Source organism: Parus major, chromosome 4, assembly GCF_001522545.3.
Source record: "Parus major isolate Abel chromosome 4, Parus_major1.1, whole genome shotgun sequence".
Lineage (NCBI taxonomy): Eukaryota > Metazoa > Chordata > Aves > Passeriformes > Paridae > Parus > Parus major.
Window position 1 is genome coordinate 5386841 of NC_031771.1, and position 12845 is coordinate 5399685.

General features: G+C 36.7%; 1 protein-coding gene across 10 annotated transcripts in view; it reads left to right on the forward strand.

The window, feature by feature from the left end:
• Positions 1-12845, forward strand: part of KIAA1109 (KIAA1109 ortholog) — an 86819-nt gene that overhangs the window by 19037 nt on the left and 54937 nt on the right. For all 10 annotated transcript variants that reach the window (XM_015624256.3, XM_015624257.3, XM_015624263.3 and 7 more), the window contains exons 9-19: positions 1319-1398; positions 1811-1961; positions 3557-3713; positions 4483-4561; positions 4847-4938; positions 5795-5912; positions 6682-6837; positions 7247-7344; positions 8317-8495; positions 8652-8758; positions 10791-10999. In XM_015624256.3, the coding sequence (XP_015479742.1) occupies positions 1319-1398; positions 1811-1961; positions 3557-3713; positions 4483-4561; positions 4847-4938; positions 5795-5912; positions 6682-6837; positions 7247-7344; positions 8317-8495; positions 8652-8758; positions 10791-10999 (1426 nt within the window). The remainder of the gene's footprint in view (positions 1-1318; positions 1399-1810; positions 1962-3556; positions 3714-4482; positions 4562-4846; positions 4939-5794; positions 5913-6681; positions 6838-7246; positions 7345-8316; positions 8496-8651; positions 8759-10790; positions 11000-12845) is intronic.

Below are 12845 nucleotides of genomic sequence, written 5' to 3' on the forward strand. Positions count from 1 at the left end.
CTAAGTATTTGCTTTTTATGCTCTTACCATCCCTGCAGTTCATGATGGCTGAAGGATGGCATCTGTGCACAAAATGTGCGCTAATTTACTGGGCAAATTAAAAAAATTGCCCAATTCACTGGCAGTGGAGAACGTTTGACTCTTTAGAGCCTGCCCTCTTATACTGCTTTGGCTTAAATTTTAAGTTGGGTGGTTTAACTTAACCTTGAAAACTGACATTTTGTACTGCAGACATCCATCTCAACACTTTTATCACTCTTTGCAAATAAGTCCTCTGAAATTCAAGGAAAGAACAAAAAATGGTGCTAGGTAAAACAGGTCAAAGTAGAAGAAGTTTGGAGGCAGCAGGCTCAAGGTGGTAGTTCTGGATAGATATTAGGGAATACTTCAAAATGATAATAATAATCTCATTTTAATTTACTGCCATTATCTTGTTTGTGTTAAAGTATTTAATCTTTCACTGCTGTCATTACTCTCAAAGTAAACTTAGTTTCAAGGTTCCTGCTCTTTTGCTTTTGAAGAGTTTCTGGCAGTACATGATCTCTACATCTGCTGTCTTCCACATTTTCTAAGGCTTCCTGCCTTTGAAAATGAGCTGTGATAAAATGGGCAATGTGCTCTAACAGGTCACACTCTTAAACTGTCGTAGGAATTGTGTTTTTTTGTCAGGAAATGACCGTTTATGAAAGTGGCTGAGAAGCTGCAACAGTGTCTTCTGCAGTAAAACCAGAATTATTAATATGTAAATTAACATGGAAAAGGGATTCCAATATACCAATTTTAAAGTGTTAGGAGAAATGTTTCATCTCTTAGTTTTATTACTTAGATCCTTTTATATTGAGGGAAGTGTTATTGAGGCAGAACAGCTTTTACTTTTCTATTTTTTTTATTAACTAATGGTCTAATTACTGAAAGTCTTGTCCCTTTGGTGTAGAGGGCTATTTTAGTAAGAAAACAATTAGCAGGTGAAAGAACAATATAGGACAAGGAGAAAGGAACTCTTGACTGAAAGAAACACTGAAAGTGAAACTCCAGTGGTTACTTGTGGTTTAGAATATCTGAGAAATACCTTTGTGGAGAAGGACCTAGTATCTTTGTGCTTGAGTTTACTAAACTTTCAAGTTATTTAAAGTAATAGTTATAATAATAATAATAATAGCAACATCATGATCAAAGGTTTGGGTTTTTTTTTTCTCAAATAATTATGCAAATCCATTATGCATAATATGTTGCATTTAAAGTAACTTGAATTCTTATAGATCTTAAATAATCTTAGCATGTGGATTTTTACTCTTATCTTTGCACTCTTTCCTTGCAGACCACCGAGGCTGATGGGTGAAGGTTTTGTTGTAATGCAGTCCAATGATGTTGATATCTATTACTATATGGATGAACCAGGTACAATCTGTTAAATACAAAGATAGTTTATTTATTTTTTTTTTTTGATGGTGAAATAATCTTTATGCTAAGAGAATTCATGCAATGTTTTGGAGCCAATAGAAGTATCATAAATACAGTTTTGTTCTGGCTGCCCTTAAAATGTTGTCTGAATCTTGAACAAGGACAAGACATTTGGGTAATGGTGTGTACAGGTGCAGGGTAGATGGCAATTTTGGATTATTTTTGATCATGTTTCTTGGCCTTCCACTGGAAGTCTGCCTTGAATTGTGTCTTCATATTTATATACTGTAATGCTCTCCAATAAAACTGTCATCAGGATGCTTAATTGTCTTGTGCTTAAGCAAACATTTCTCATGCTAATTTGAAGCAGCTTCCTTTAAGGATGTGTTCATTATTTGATGTAATACAGGTCTTGTACCAGAGGAGACAGAGGAAAGTAATGATGGAGAAGCCAGCAATGAAGACAGCAAGTTACAGGACCTGCCACCATGCTGGGGTTTGGACATTGTGTGTGGAAAAGGGACAGACTTCAACTATGGGCCATGGGCTGATAGGCAGAGGTATGACAGTGATTTACAGATTTCATCTTAATATCCAGTACTGCTGAGAAAGCTTTCTCAAGTTTCCATTGTGTGATTGCTCAGACTTTGCTCATTTGTGTGTGTCCTGGAGTCACCCCAGGACAGTGTTTTGGGATAGACCAAATCTGAAAGAAGAGTCTTGCCACAGTGGTTTAAGATTAGTAAATTCACTGTAGTTTATCATGTTTGCCTTCCAAAGTTGGGATTACTCTCGTTATTAAATTAATAGATTATGTTCCCTTTTTGTAAGCAAAGTATTTTTACGGTGTATAAAGTATCACATACCTAAAGGTTTTAACTTGTTAATTGGCTATCTTTAGATTTATCAAGCTCCTGTTAGACTAATATGGGAATAAACTGCATATTGATGAGGAAATTTTAGGGAAGCAGAAATCTGGCTGTGAAAATAATGAGGGAGGAATAATTTATCCCTGCTTAACATAATCAGCTGCTTGATGTTATCTCCAAAGTATTTATTATCTAGTTACTTCAATACAAGATATTAGGCTGGAGTTCTACTGTTCTTCACTTGTCCCTGGGTGTTTTGCACATGAGCATTTTTTTGTGAAGACAACAGGATTGTTTAGAGAGTAAGGGACTATTAAGTAAAAGTGACATAATCAGTGCTTTCCCTCTTTTCCCCTGTTAATTACAGGCTTGTACTTGGCCTTCACTAATTCTCCTGTGAAACTGTTATGATTTACTGTCTCTCAGGAGTGTGAGGATGGCAGCCCAAAGAGTAGTCATTAGATATGATAGTGCATTTAAGAGAAAATGTCGCTTTCTAAAACCCTTTGCTAGAAATATGAGGTCAGTGAATCATTAATGATCCTTTTAATACTCCAAAGAAAGCTTGCCCAGTATTGGAGTGGTTTTTTCAATCTTAACTGGCTCAGTAGAAAGCAGTTGAGTGCAGAGTGCATAGAGTTCCTACATACATACTAGGAACCCTTTTGCATCTTGAATAGATCGTGGATGTTTGGAAACTTTTGAGCTGCTACAACAGCCAGGTGTTGGGTGCAGGAAGGAATTCCACTCCTTTGAGATCTATGCAAGCTCTGCTGTCTGTGCTTCATCAGTCTTCTGTCTTGTGCTTCATCTTCATCTGTTGTGTTTCATGGCTTGTTCACCTATAAATCTGTAGAAGTCTGGTTTCCATTCTGAGGTCCTAAAGTTTTGTATTTTCTTTATTTCTGGGTTTACATCAATTATTTAGGCAGAAACTGAAGAATAAATAGATCACTTCCTACTATGCTTTTGTAGCAGATTTTGTAAACCAAGGATTAGAAATAAGAAGAAAAACATGGTTTGTTTGCCTTCTGAATTAAAATGTATGGCTTTTGTCTGAAAGTTAACTTATTGCCATTGACGCTTTTGGAGGTTTCAATAATGAGTTGGAAGGCTCCCATGATGAAGATTTTCAACAAATGTTCTTCCTTATCACATCCACTGGTTCTCTAAAGACTCAGCTAAGAGGAATATAGTTAAATGAACCAAGTAAATGCATAAATACATGTATATATTTCTTCTGTGAACCAAAAACAGCTCTTTTTTTTCTTCTTCTTCTCCACTAGGGATTGCTTGTGGAAGTTTTTCTTCCCACCAGACTATCAAGTTATGAAAGTCTCAGAAATTGCTCAGCCTGGGAAACCAAGGCAGATCCTTGCTTTTGAACTGCGGATGAATATCATTGCAGATGCCACCATTGATTTGCTTTTTACCAAGAACAGGGTAAATAATGAAACCTTATCAAGAAATTAACTTTGTCTAGCGTGGTTGTACTGTGCTTTTTGGTTGTGCACAGTTTGATTTGTCTTAGGTGATTATTACAGAGCTATGTTTTAAAAGCTGGGTGATTTTTGTCTTAGTTTTTTATAATTATGAGCAAACTCTTTAAAGAGAAATGTATTCTGAGAGGCATTATTTTAAGTTGCTTTTAAGCTTTCAAGGTACATCTTAAGGCATGCCAACTCCTACAGTCTTGGGGCTTCATGATGTCCTGGGTATGTCCTGTGCAATCTTATATTCTGATGAAGAATTTCACCATGATGAAAAAACAATTGCTTCTGATATTGAATGAAGGAATGACACTGGGGGGAACAAAACTTGTATGTGTAGGAATTTGGATTTTTCTTCTCCTTGTTGCTACTCTTCTAAATGGGATGCAGCATCACTTCATTGTACACCTGTTTTGTTGTTTTGTGGTGGGTCTGAAAGGGTCAGAATTGTAGTGTTAGAAATGTGTAGTTGTCTGCCCTCCCAGGCCTTGGATCAGACTTATTTTATGCTGTTTCTATAACTGGACTTCAGTCACTATTTGTTCAGCCTAAAAACTGTGTTATTTTGTATCAATGCATATTGATAGTTCATTAGTGATTTTTCTGAAGGCAAGAAAGACTTTAATCATCAGATGCTTTAATCCAGGTGTGAATAATGACAGCCAGAAGCATAAATAAACCTAGAAATCACATTTGCACTGTTCTGCTTTCTTGTAATGCAGGAAACAAACGCTGTACATGTAAATGTTGGTGCAGGATCCTATTTGGAAATAAATATTCCCATGACAGTGAGTGAAAATGGTGAGTTGAGGCTAAGACTGATTTGTTTCCCTACTGTTTTTCCTGGATAGTTGTCATAATTCCTGTGTGTATGAATGTCTTTAAGTGTTTTTCCTTTACAATCTTGGGATGTATATTCCTAAGGAAAGGAACAAAAATACTTCCTTGTACAGTTCACTGCAAGATATTAAGGCAAATACCCATCAGAATGCTTCTTGTGGAATGCTGAAATCACTGGTAAAAATTGTTTAAATACTGGTGTAACTCTTGTGTCTAAATGATCATTTGATAACTTTTGTTTGCCAGGCTATTCACCTACAATTAAAGGGCAGCTCCTCCACGTGGATGCCACCAGCAGCATGCAGTACAGGACTCTCTTGGAAGCAGAAATGCTGGCTGTAAGTGTGCATTAATAAGCACAAAGCTTCAATCTCTAGAGGATTTTTTATAAAGAACATATTTATTTTTCTTTGGAGCAGTCTTTAGTTTCTTAATGCAGGAAAATGCCTTTTTAACGTGTCTTGCAAGACCTAAATATATAAGGCATTTATATATACCAACATAATAATAGTGCATGTGTGTAACCTTTAGTGACTTTAGAAGCACTAACCTGGTGTATAAATTATGGATTTACAAATGTTGCTTCATTTCCTGTGTAACCACATGTTCATACAGGCTTTGCCTTAATCAATTATTACACACACTAGCTCTGCTAAAGGAAGTGTGTACACAGGTACTTAAAAGCACTCCAGTGTGCTTGAACTACTTGAGACAGATTTGATACTGCATTATTCTTTTGTTTGCCTAATATTTCACTTCTGCAGTACTGTAATTGTGTAGATTACCCTTCTTATGGGTTTTTAAATTACCTTGAGTTTTTTTACTGTGTGAATTTGAACAATATATCAATGGTTGAAAAATATTCCGGGGGATTTTCCTTTGGTGTGTTGTGAAAAGTGATGCTTTTGATGAAAGCCTTGCTTTTTAAATTGCTTTGTACATCTACAGTAGCATATGTATCTGAAATTCATAGTGTACCTTTCCAAATAAATGAATATACTAACATTTGACCTTCAAACACAGAAGGAGAGACGGAGATTAAATTATTAAGGAACTGGAAGGGCCTTCTGTTCATCTCAGCAGGAAAACAGTTTTAATTATTCAGTAGGGTACATACGTGAAGACTGCTGAGAGACAGGGTCGGGCATTGTCGTCTTTTCAGGTAATCCTGATGCTTTAATTTCTTGTCCACAGTTCCACATTAATGCCAGCTATCCCCGGATATGGAACATGCCACAGACATGGCAGTGTGAGCTGGAGGTTTATAAAGCAACCTATCATTTCATCTTTGCTCAGAAGAGCTTCTTTACAGGTAACCTCTTTGCTAAATAAATTACATGCCAAATATTCTTTCTTTGGGATTTCTTTTCAAATTTTGCTGGGCTGTGCAAGGTCAGGTTCTCTGATTTCACGTATTTAAGGCAACAAATTGTTTCTGAGGACAAAGTTCCTGATACCTATTCAAGAGTGTTCAACTACATGATATTCTTGCATTTAAGTAGAAACACAAATAATTAAATTTTCTAATATCTAAATAAATGTGATTTGCAGTTAAGTGATTCTAAATTTATTTCTTACTAGAACTCTTACCACGGCTACTGATTTGCTTAATATTTATCATCCATGATGCTGATTTCTCTTGATATCTCTCTTTGCTTGGCTCATTTTCAACTACTTGGGCTTTGGATTCTGTCCCTGTGGCTGACAGATGATGAGGAAAAGTAATTTGCTCCTCAGGATTCTGGCTGTGAGGAAGAAGGCAATGCAAGGTGGTGTAGCACCACCCAACTGTTGCTGGAAGCTCCAGCTGCAGTAATGGCAAGAATGCAGCCCCATCACTGCGGTGCTGCCTGGGCTAATTAGCCCTGCTGGGAGGAAGGTTTAATTAGTGCAGGCTTGGTGCCATGCTAATGAAGTTATCCCCTGAGTGAGGCCAGAGCCATTGTCTGGGTAGTGCCACAGTGCCCAGTGTAGCCTGCTGCTGTGGTCAGAGCAGACATCAACTTTTCAACATGAAAATCCTAAGAAATCACTCACCTGATAGCTGCTAACTCACCTTTTCTTGCTTGGTGTGGCTCTAGATTTGATCCAAGACTGGTCCAGTGACAGTGCACCTGATATTTTTTCATTTGTTCCATATATGTGGAACTTCAAAGTCATGTTCCATCAGTTTGAAATGATCTGGGCAGCAAATCAACACAATTGGATTGACTGTTCCACCAAACAACAGGAGAATGGTGAGATCACTTTTTTTTAAATTTGGAAGAAGTAGCATATACAACAAAAATCATCAACAAAAGACAGTGTATATAAATATATGTAGAGAGAAAGTACTAGAATTATACCCAAAACCTGCTGAGTAAAGAAAAGCATCAAGATATTATAGTTAATTTTATTGTTTGCCTGAGATTTCCTTGTGCTAAGTACAGTGTCTTTCTAGAAAGAAGGAGCTGTAGGCAGTAAATACTTCCAGAATAATTGATTACTGTAATTTACTACTCTAAGTACAGTGTAGTTAAATGGCAATATTCAGTGATATGAGTTCTTTAATATCTTTTCATAATTTATACATGTATGTTTGATATTTCATCTAAGAACAAAATGGGGAGTAACTTTGACTAATTTGTTTTTCCTTTTCCCTCCCAGTTTATCTAGCAGCTTGTGGAGAAACCCTGAACATTGTTTTTTCTCTGCCTTTCACTGACTTTGTTCCAACCACATGCAATACTAGATTCTCCTTAAGGGTAAGATCTTTTGTCTTGTAAATGTGAGACAGCTTCCCTTATTTTCTTGAATCAGGAAATTCTGAATTAGCTCTTTCCTGAAATAAAAATAGTCTTTTGCACTTCCAGTTCATAGAATTTTTCTTTAAGTAACCCAGCGGTAAATGGTTTCAGTTTTCTTGTGTGAAGCATTTAATCATAGGCTGTTTTAATTTATATACACACATATATAGACAAAAATGAAAATATTTCTGAAAAATACAAACATGCATATGCTTCACACATACATGTAGATAGACATTTAGTATGTATATTTATTATATATACTTAAATTGTGTGCCAGTCTATGTGTTTTATCATTTGGAATTCTGTTCCTCTTTATTTATGAAATGTGAAAATCAAAGGTGGAATTGAATACTGCACTAGCTACTCCCAAACCATTTTCGAAAGCCATCTTCCAGATTTTTAAGAAGTTCTGTAGCATTAATAATGATCACAAATTGTTTTTAACAGATGCAGATAATTCTTTGAATTACTGTACTTTTTGTCTTCCTTAAAATAGAGGCTGTCTACTGCTGCTAAAAATAAAAAACTAGTTGATAGTGATATTGCTAATTTGGTATCATTTGATAGGAAAGAAATCAATGTTTTATAGGTTTCTTTCTTTTTAAAGTGTGATTTAGTTGAGATGTGGAGTAAGCTTGGGTTAGTTATTTAATTTCTGCAGTATGGTTTGAACAACAGAAGAACAGGGATCTCCTGTTGCTCTCCAGTGTTTTATAGATTGCTCTGGTTACGTGCAAGGTACTGGACTTGTAAATATCCAGAACTACAGAGCTCTTGGGGTTGTTAAAACTTGCTGGGAAACAGAATTCTTGTCTAATTTTGCTTATAAAATGAGGATAATGGCACATAGAAACATGAAAATAGCGTGAGCGTTACGCATAAAGTGAATGCAAATTAACTCTCCTGTTGCTGATGTTTGATTTTTAGGGAGAAGATGTTGATCTTCATTTGTATCTGCCTGATTGCCATCCTAGTAAATATTCCCTTTTTATGCTGGTGAAGGATTGTCAGCCCAATAAAATAAATCCCGAGTCTTGTATTTCTGCGGAATGTCAAAGCGGTCAGAAAACGGGCAAGCCCAAATGGAGGAACATTACTCAAGAAGAGTGAGTTTAATTGAGATATTTATATATGTATTTATATCTTTATGTTGACTCTTCTTACTTATTTCATTTGTGATTCATGAACTTTTGAGGTTGCTTTAAAGATACTTAAAGGAAGTATTATGCTTGAAATAAAAGGGTGCTGTTTCCTTTTGAAAGGGCTGGATGGGTTGAATGCTGGACGGTCCCAAGTGTTGTGTTTACAATTGACTACTCCTGGCACCCAATTTATCCTCAGAAGGCAGATGAGCAGTTAAAGCAATCCTGTAAGTGTCACTACCTTTTCCTTGTTAGCATGGGTCATTTGGGACTTTGGATCACGCTGCTTCCATCTGCAGAAATGAACTTGGAACCGAACTGCTGTTTTATGTCTCAAGGGAATGTGTTGATCATTAGAATGCACTGGGATTGATTTAAAACATGACAACATTCCATACTGCTGCATTTCAGGATGTGTCCCAGTTCCTTGTGTAAAAAAGAGGATGCTGTCTGCCGTTCACTTCTCCTTGTCCTTAACAAATTGTATCTCTTAAATGGGAAGTTGCAAAAGTTAAAATATCACTTGGTATATTAAACATCAGCATATTACATAGGAAGGCAAATACTTTTGGCCGTATCATGTTCTTTAGCTTTTCTAAGTTTTCTTCTTTTAGATGTTGTGATCTCATCTTATGATTTAAATGTTTAAATACATTATATATGTGGTGTAATAATATTGTCTTCCTTTTATGGGTATCAAACTGAGATTTCATTGTTCACTGTTAAAGTGAGCCATCAGAAATGATTGTTGGACTGGTCAGTCAAATTCTAATATCTAAGAATTTATTTGAACTGTCTAACTACTTCTAGACAAATATCCTATAAGTGTGTGCTTGGGAAAAAAAAAAAGTTATAAACACAGATTAAAGTAAGTTAATTTAAATGCAGAGGGAGGTATGCAGGAAGTTATGGGGTTACATAAAACTCGTTCAGGATGAGATTCTAGAAGCAGAACTGATGGAGATATTAGAAGAATAATGAGGGTGAATTTGAAAGGTCCACAATCAGCAGGTGTTAGGAGACATGCTGGATGGCATTTTTAGGGTTTGAGTTCCAACAATTGACATCTAAAAGAGCTCTAATTTGCGAGGATGAGGCAGAAAAGGTGAGATTGATTTTGCAGATGCTCATTAAGTGCTCTTGTGAGACTGTCAGCTTGTGTCAAATGTGCGCTCCTCACATTCTGAGAACATTTCCTCCTAATCGCAGCAATTGAAACCGGCATTTGCAAGTTTGTACATACACAGGTAACTCATCTACAGCTTCCTCCAGTGATTAATTCTGCAGTCCACCTCACTCCCACTCCGTGGTGCTGATGGAACCTGTTTGTTGCAGTAGCAACATCCGCATTTTGAGTCAGTCCATAAAACTCTGAGAAACATGTTGCACTACAAAAGATGCAGTTTCCATAAAAAGTGGTCATCTCACTGCAGCATTTGGCTAATGTGTAACTTGTAAGATAGTGTGCAAGCACTGAGCAAGAACTGTAATGGGGGAAGTTCAAGCTTTGGAGGTTTTTGGCTGCAGGTGTCTGTAGTTCTGTAGGTGCCAGTTCTTCCCGATAAACGGGCACCTGAAATCTTCTTCCAGCTGGAGCATCAATTTTTGATGGTTTCCCCATAGAGTTCTCTACTCAAGATTGTGAACAGCAATCAGTTCACATCCCCAAAACCTTTCCAGTTACTCACTACATTCTCATTGCCTTTCCTCACTTAGGACAGACAGGTTTTGGGCTCTCTTGTTCCTATCTCCAACTAGAAAGAAGGGGTAGAAAATAAGATTAGGATTTCCAAACTGTTTTGTGACCAGAGTAACTGAGTTGTTGGAGACAAAATTTTGGCCTACAGAGCTACTAGTTCAGAATAGATTTTTAGTACAGCTTTGCACTTTGCATGTTTATTCTTTCTTGTTTATCCTGCAGTAGCTGTGTGGTTGTGGGAAATCTGCTCTGTTGAAATGAAAGCATGTCCTTGTTTAACTTCAAAAGCAAGATAAATACACTAAATACTTTTTTCAGAACTTGAAGGATTGTTTTTCTCTTGCATAATTAACATTGGCTAAAATATTCAATATTTTCTTTTCTTCCCATAGTTACCAGAGATGAAAAACCAGTTCTGTAGCATAGATACGCTAATGTAACTATACAAATTAGGTGCCAAAAGTTGTATATTTAATACACATTCCTGTTTGCTGAACTTTGTCCAACGGAGGCCTAAGTTGTAATCAAAATCTGTTTTCTACTCTTATTTTGCTCCCAAGTGTCAGAAATGGAAGAAACAATGTTATCTGTGCTAAGGCCGTCGCAGAAAACCACCGACAGTGTGATTTCATCTCCCACAGCTTCCACCCGCCTTCCCCTCGACCCCTCGGAGCTGCCCCCGGATAAGCTCCACGTGGAGCTGGAACTCTCCCCAGATTCCCAGATAACCCTGTATGGACCCTTGCTCAAAGCCTTTCTCTCCATAAAGGTAGGCAGAGGAGCAGCACTCATAAAATTCATGGGTTGGCCGTTTGTAGGAAAAGGGAAGAATTAGTTCTGAAATGGAAAATTTGAATTCTGAAGAATATGTGAATTTGGATGGAAACTTTTGGTAGGCACTAGTTCTAGTCTAGAATTACTTTGGTGATCTGGTATTGCTGGAATGAATGTTATTGTCACAGGCTTGGGAGAAGACTACTTACAAATATATATATATATATATATTTATACACCCATATCAGCATAATTCTTCTTTCAAGAAATACTGCGTGTTCTGGACACGTGCAGAAAATTTCTTCTTTCCATTTTCCACTAATAAAATAAAAAAATATTCCATGATTATGACTAGAGCTTATCTAAACTCCAATATTTATGCAGAGTTCTACCAGAACCCATGCTTTTGGTGCATTTTAAGTTTTGCAGTGTGCTGTTTTTCTTAATTAGATTCCATGACATTTCTGGAGTTAGGATCATGGAGGGGACTGGGGAAGGACATGAGAATAAGCTTAATTTAAAAAGCTTCTTCAGTAAATATTGGAGAAGGATTATGTGTCCTTTCCTTGACATTAATCTATTATGCTTTAGAATGTGTGTTTGGGTGTGTTTGTTTTTTTCTGTCTTCTCTTCCATAAGTGATTTTCTTTTATAGGGTGTCTAAGTTTAATTCCTTCCCATCTCTCTCACCCTCCCTTGTGGTGATAAAAGCCAGGGCAGATGAATGTGTCCATTCTGTTTGACTAACAGCAAAATGCTTGAGTTTGGTTGATTTTTGTGGTTGTTTTTTTCTTTGTGTGTTTGGTTCTGTGGTTTTGGATTTTTTTTTTGGTGGGTTTTTGCTTGTTTATTTTTCTCTGAACATCTGTATCAACCTGTGCAGATCTAGGCTAAGGTAATGCTTCTGGAGCTGACATTTTGGAGCAGAGGTTGAGGAATTTTCTGAGACAGGTGATCAATATCAGGACTCACTGAAACAGTAATTTTCATTAATTTCTATAAGGTACAGCATATAAGCAAGCAATAGCAGAAAATACTGGTTTGTAGAGTATAGGACTTGAATATATGCTCATTATTTTTTCATCTTGTCGATAAAATAAATAGGATTAAAATTAGGCCAGTACTGCATCTTGAAGACTTGATTTCTCCTGGTACAGCGCAAATGAATCCATGTTTGAATTGTTTATTGAACCCTCTTTTTGAAGCCCCTAAATTCATGAGGGAGCTCTGGCTTTTCAAGCAAAGCAGCACATTTTGAGTTCTTTTTGCCTCTGGAGCTAAATGCAAACAGTACTACATTAGATTACTGATTCTATGATTATTTCATTTTTAGGTGCAGATTTCTCACACAAAATTTAGCTTTTCTATTCTAATTCTCTAGAGAAATTTTAGATTAATAGTTTGTTTATGAAAATGTGCATTTATTGCTCTTTTTAGCATTTTTGTGACTCTCTTTGGAACTTTTGGTCCAGCTGCGCTGGGACCATCTTTTGAAAGATTTCTAGCAGGGGTTTTTATGTTTCTTTTCCTGACTTGTGGTTGTTTTCAGTTTGTTTTCATTGATGTTTTTTTAATACATGGTGTAGAGATCCCTGGACACACATTGTCCATGCAGCTTTCTTAAACCTTCTAATCTTGGGTGGTGGTTTTTTGGTGTCGCACACCCTGCTAAGGGTTTACTGTCTGGAAATGAATGATTTATAGATTCTGGCATTTGCAGCAGGAGTTGTCAGGAGTGACTTACTGGAGCTCCTACTGCTCCAGACCCTCTGCTGGGTCTGCCTTATTAAAAATCACTGTAAGAAAATTCTTCTTGAGAGTTTAGCTTTACTTTTAAGGGA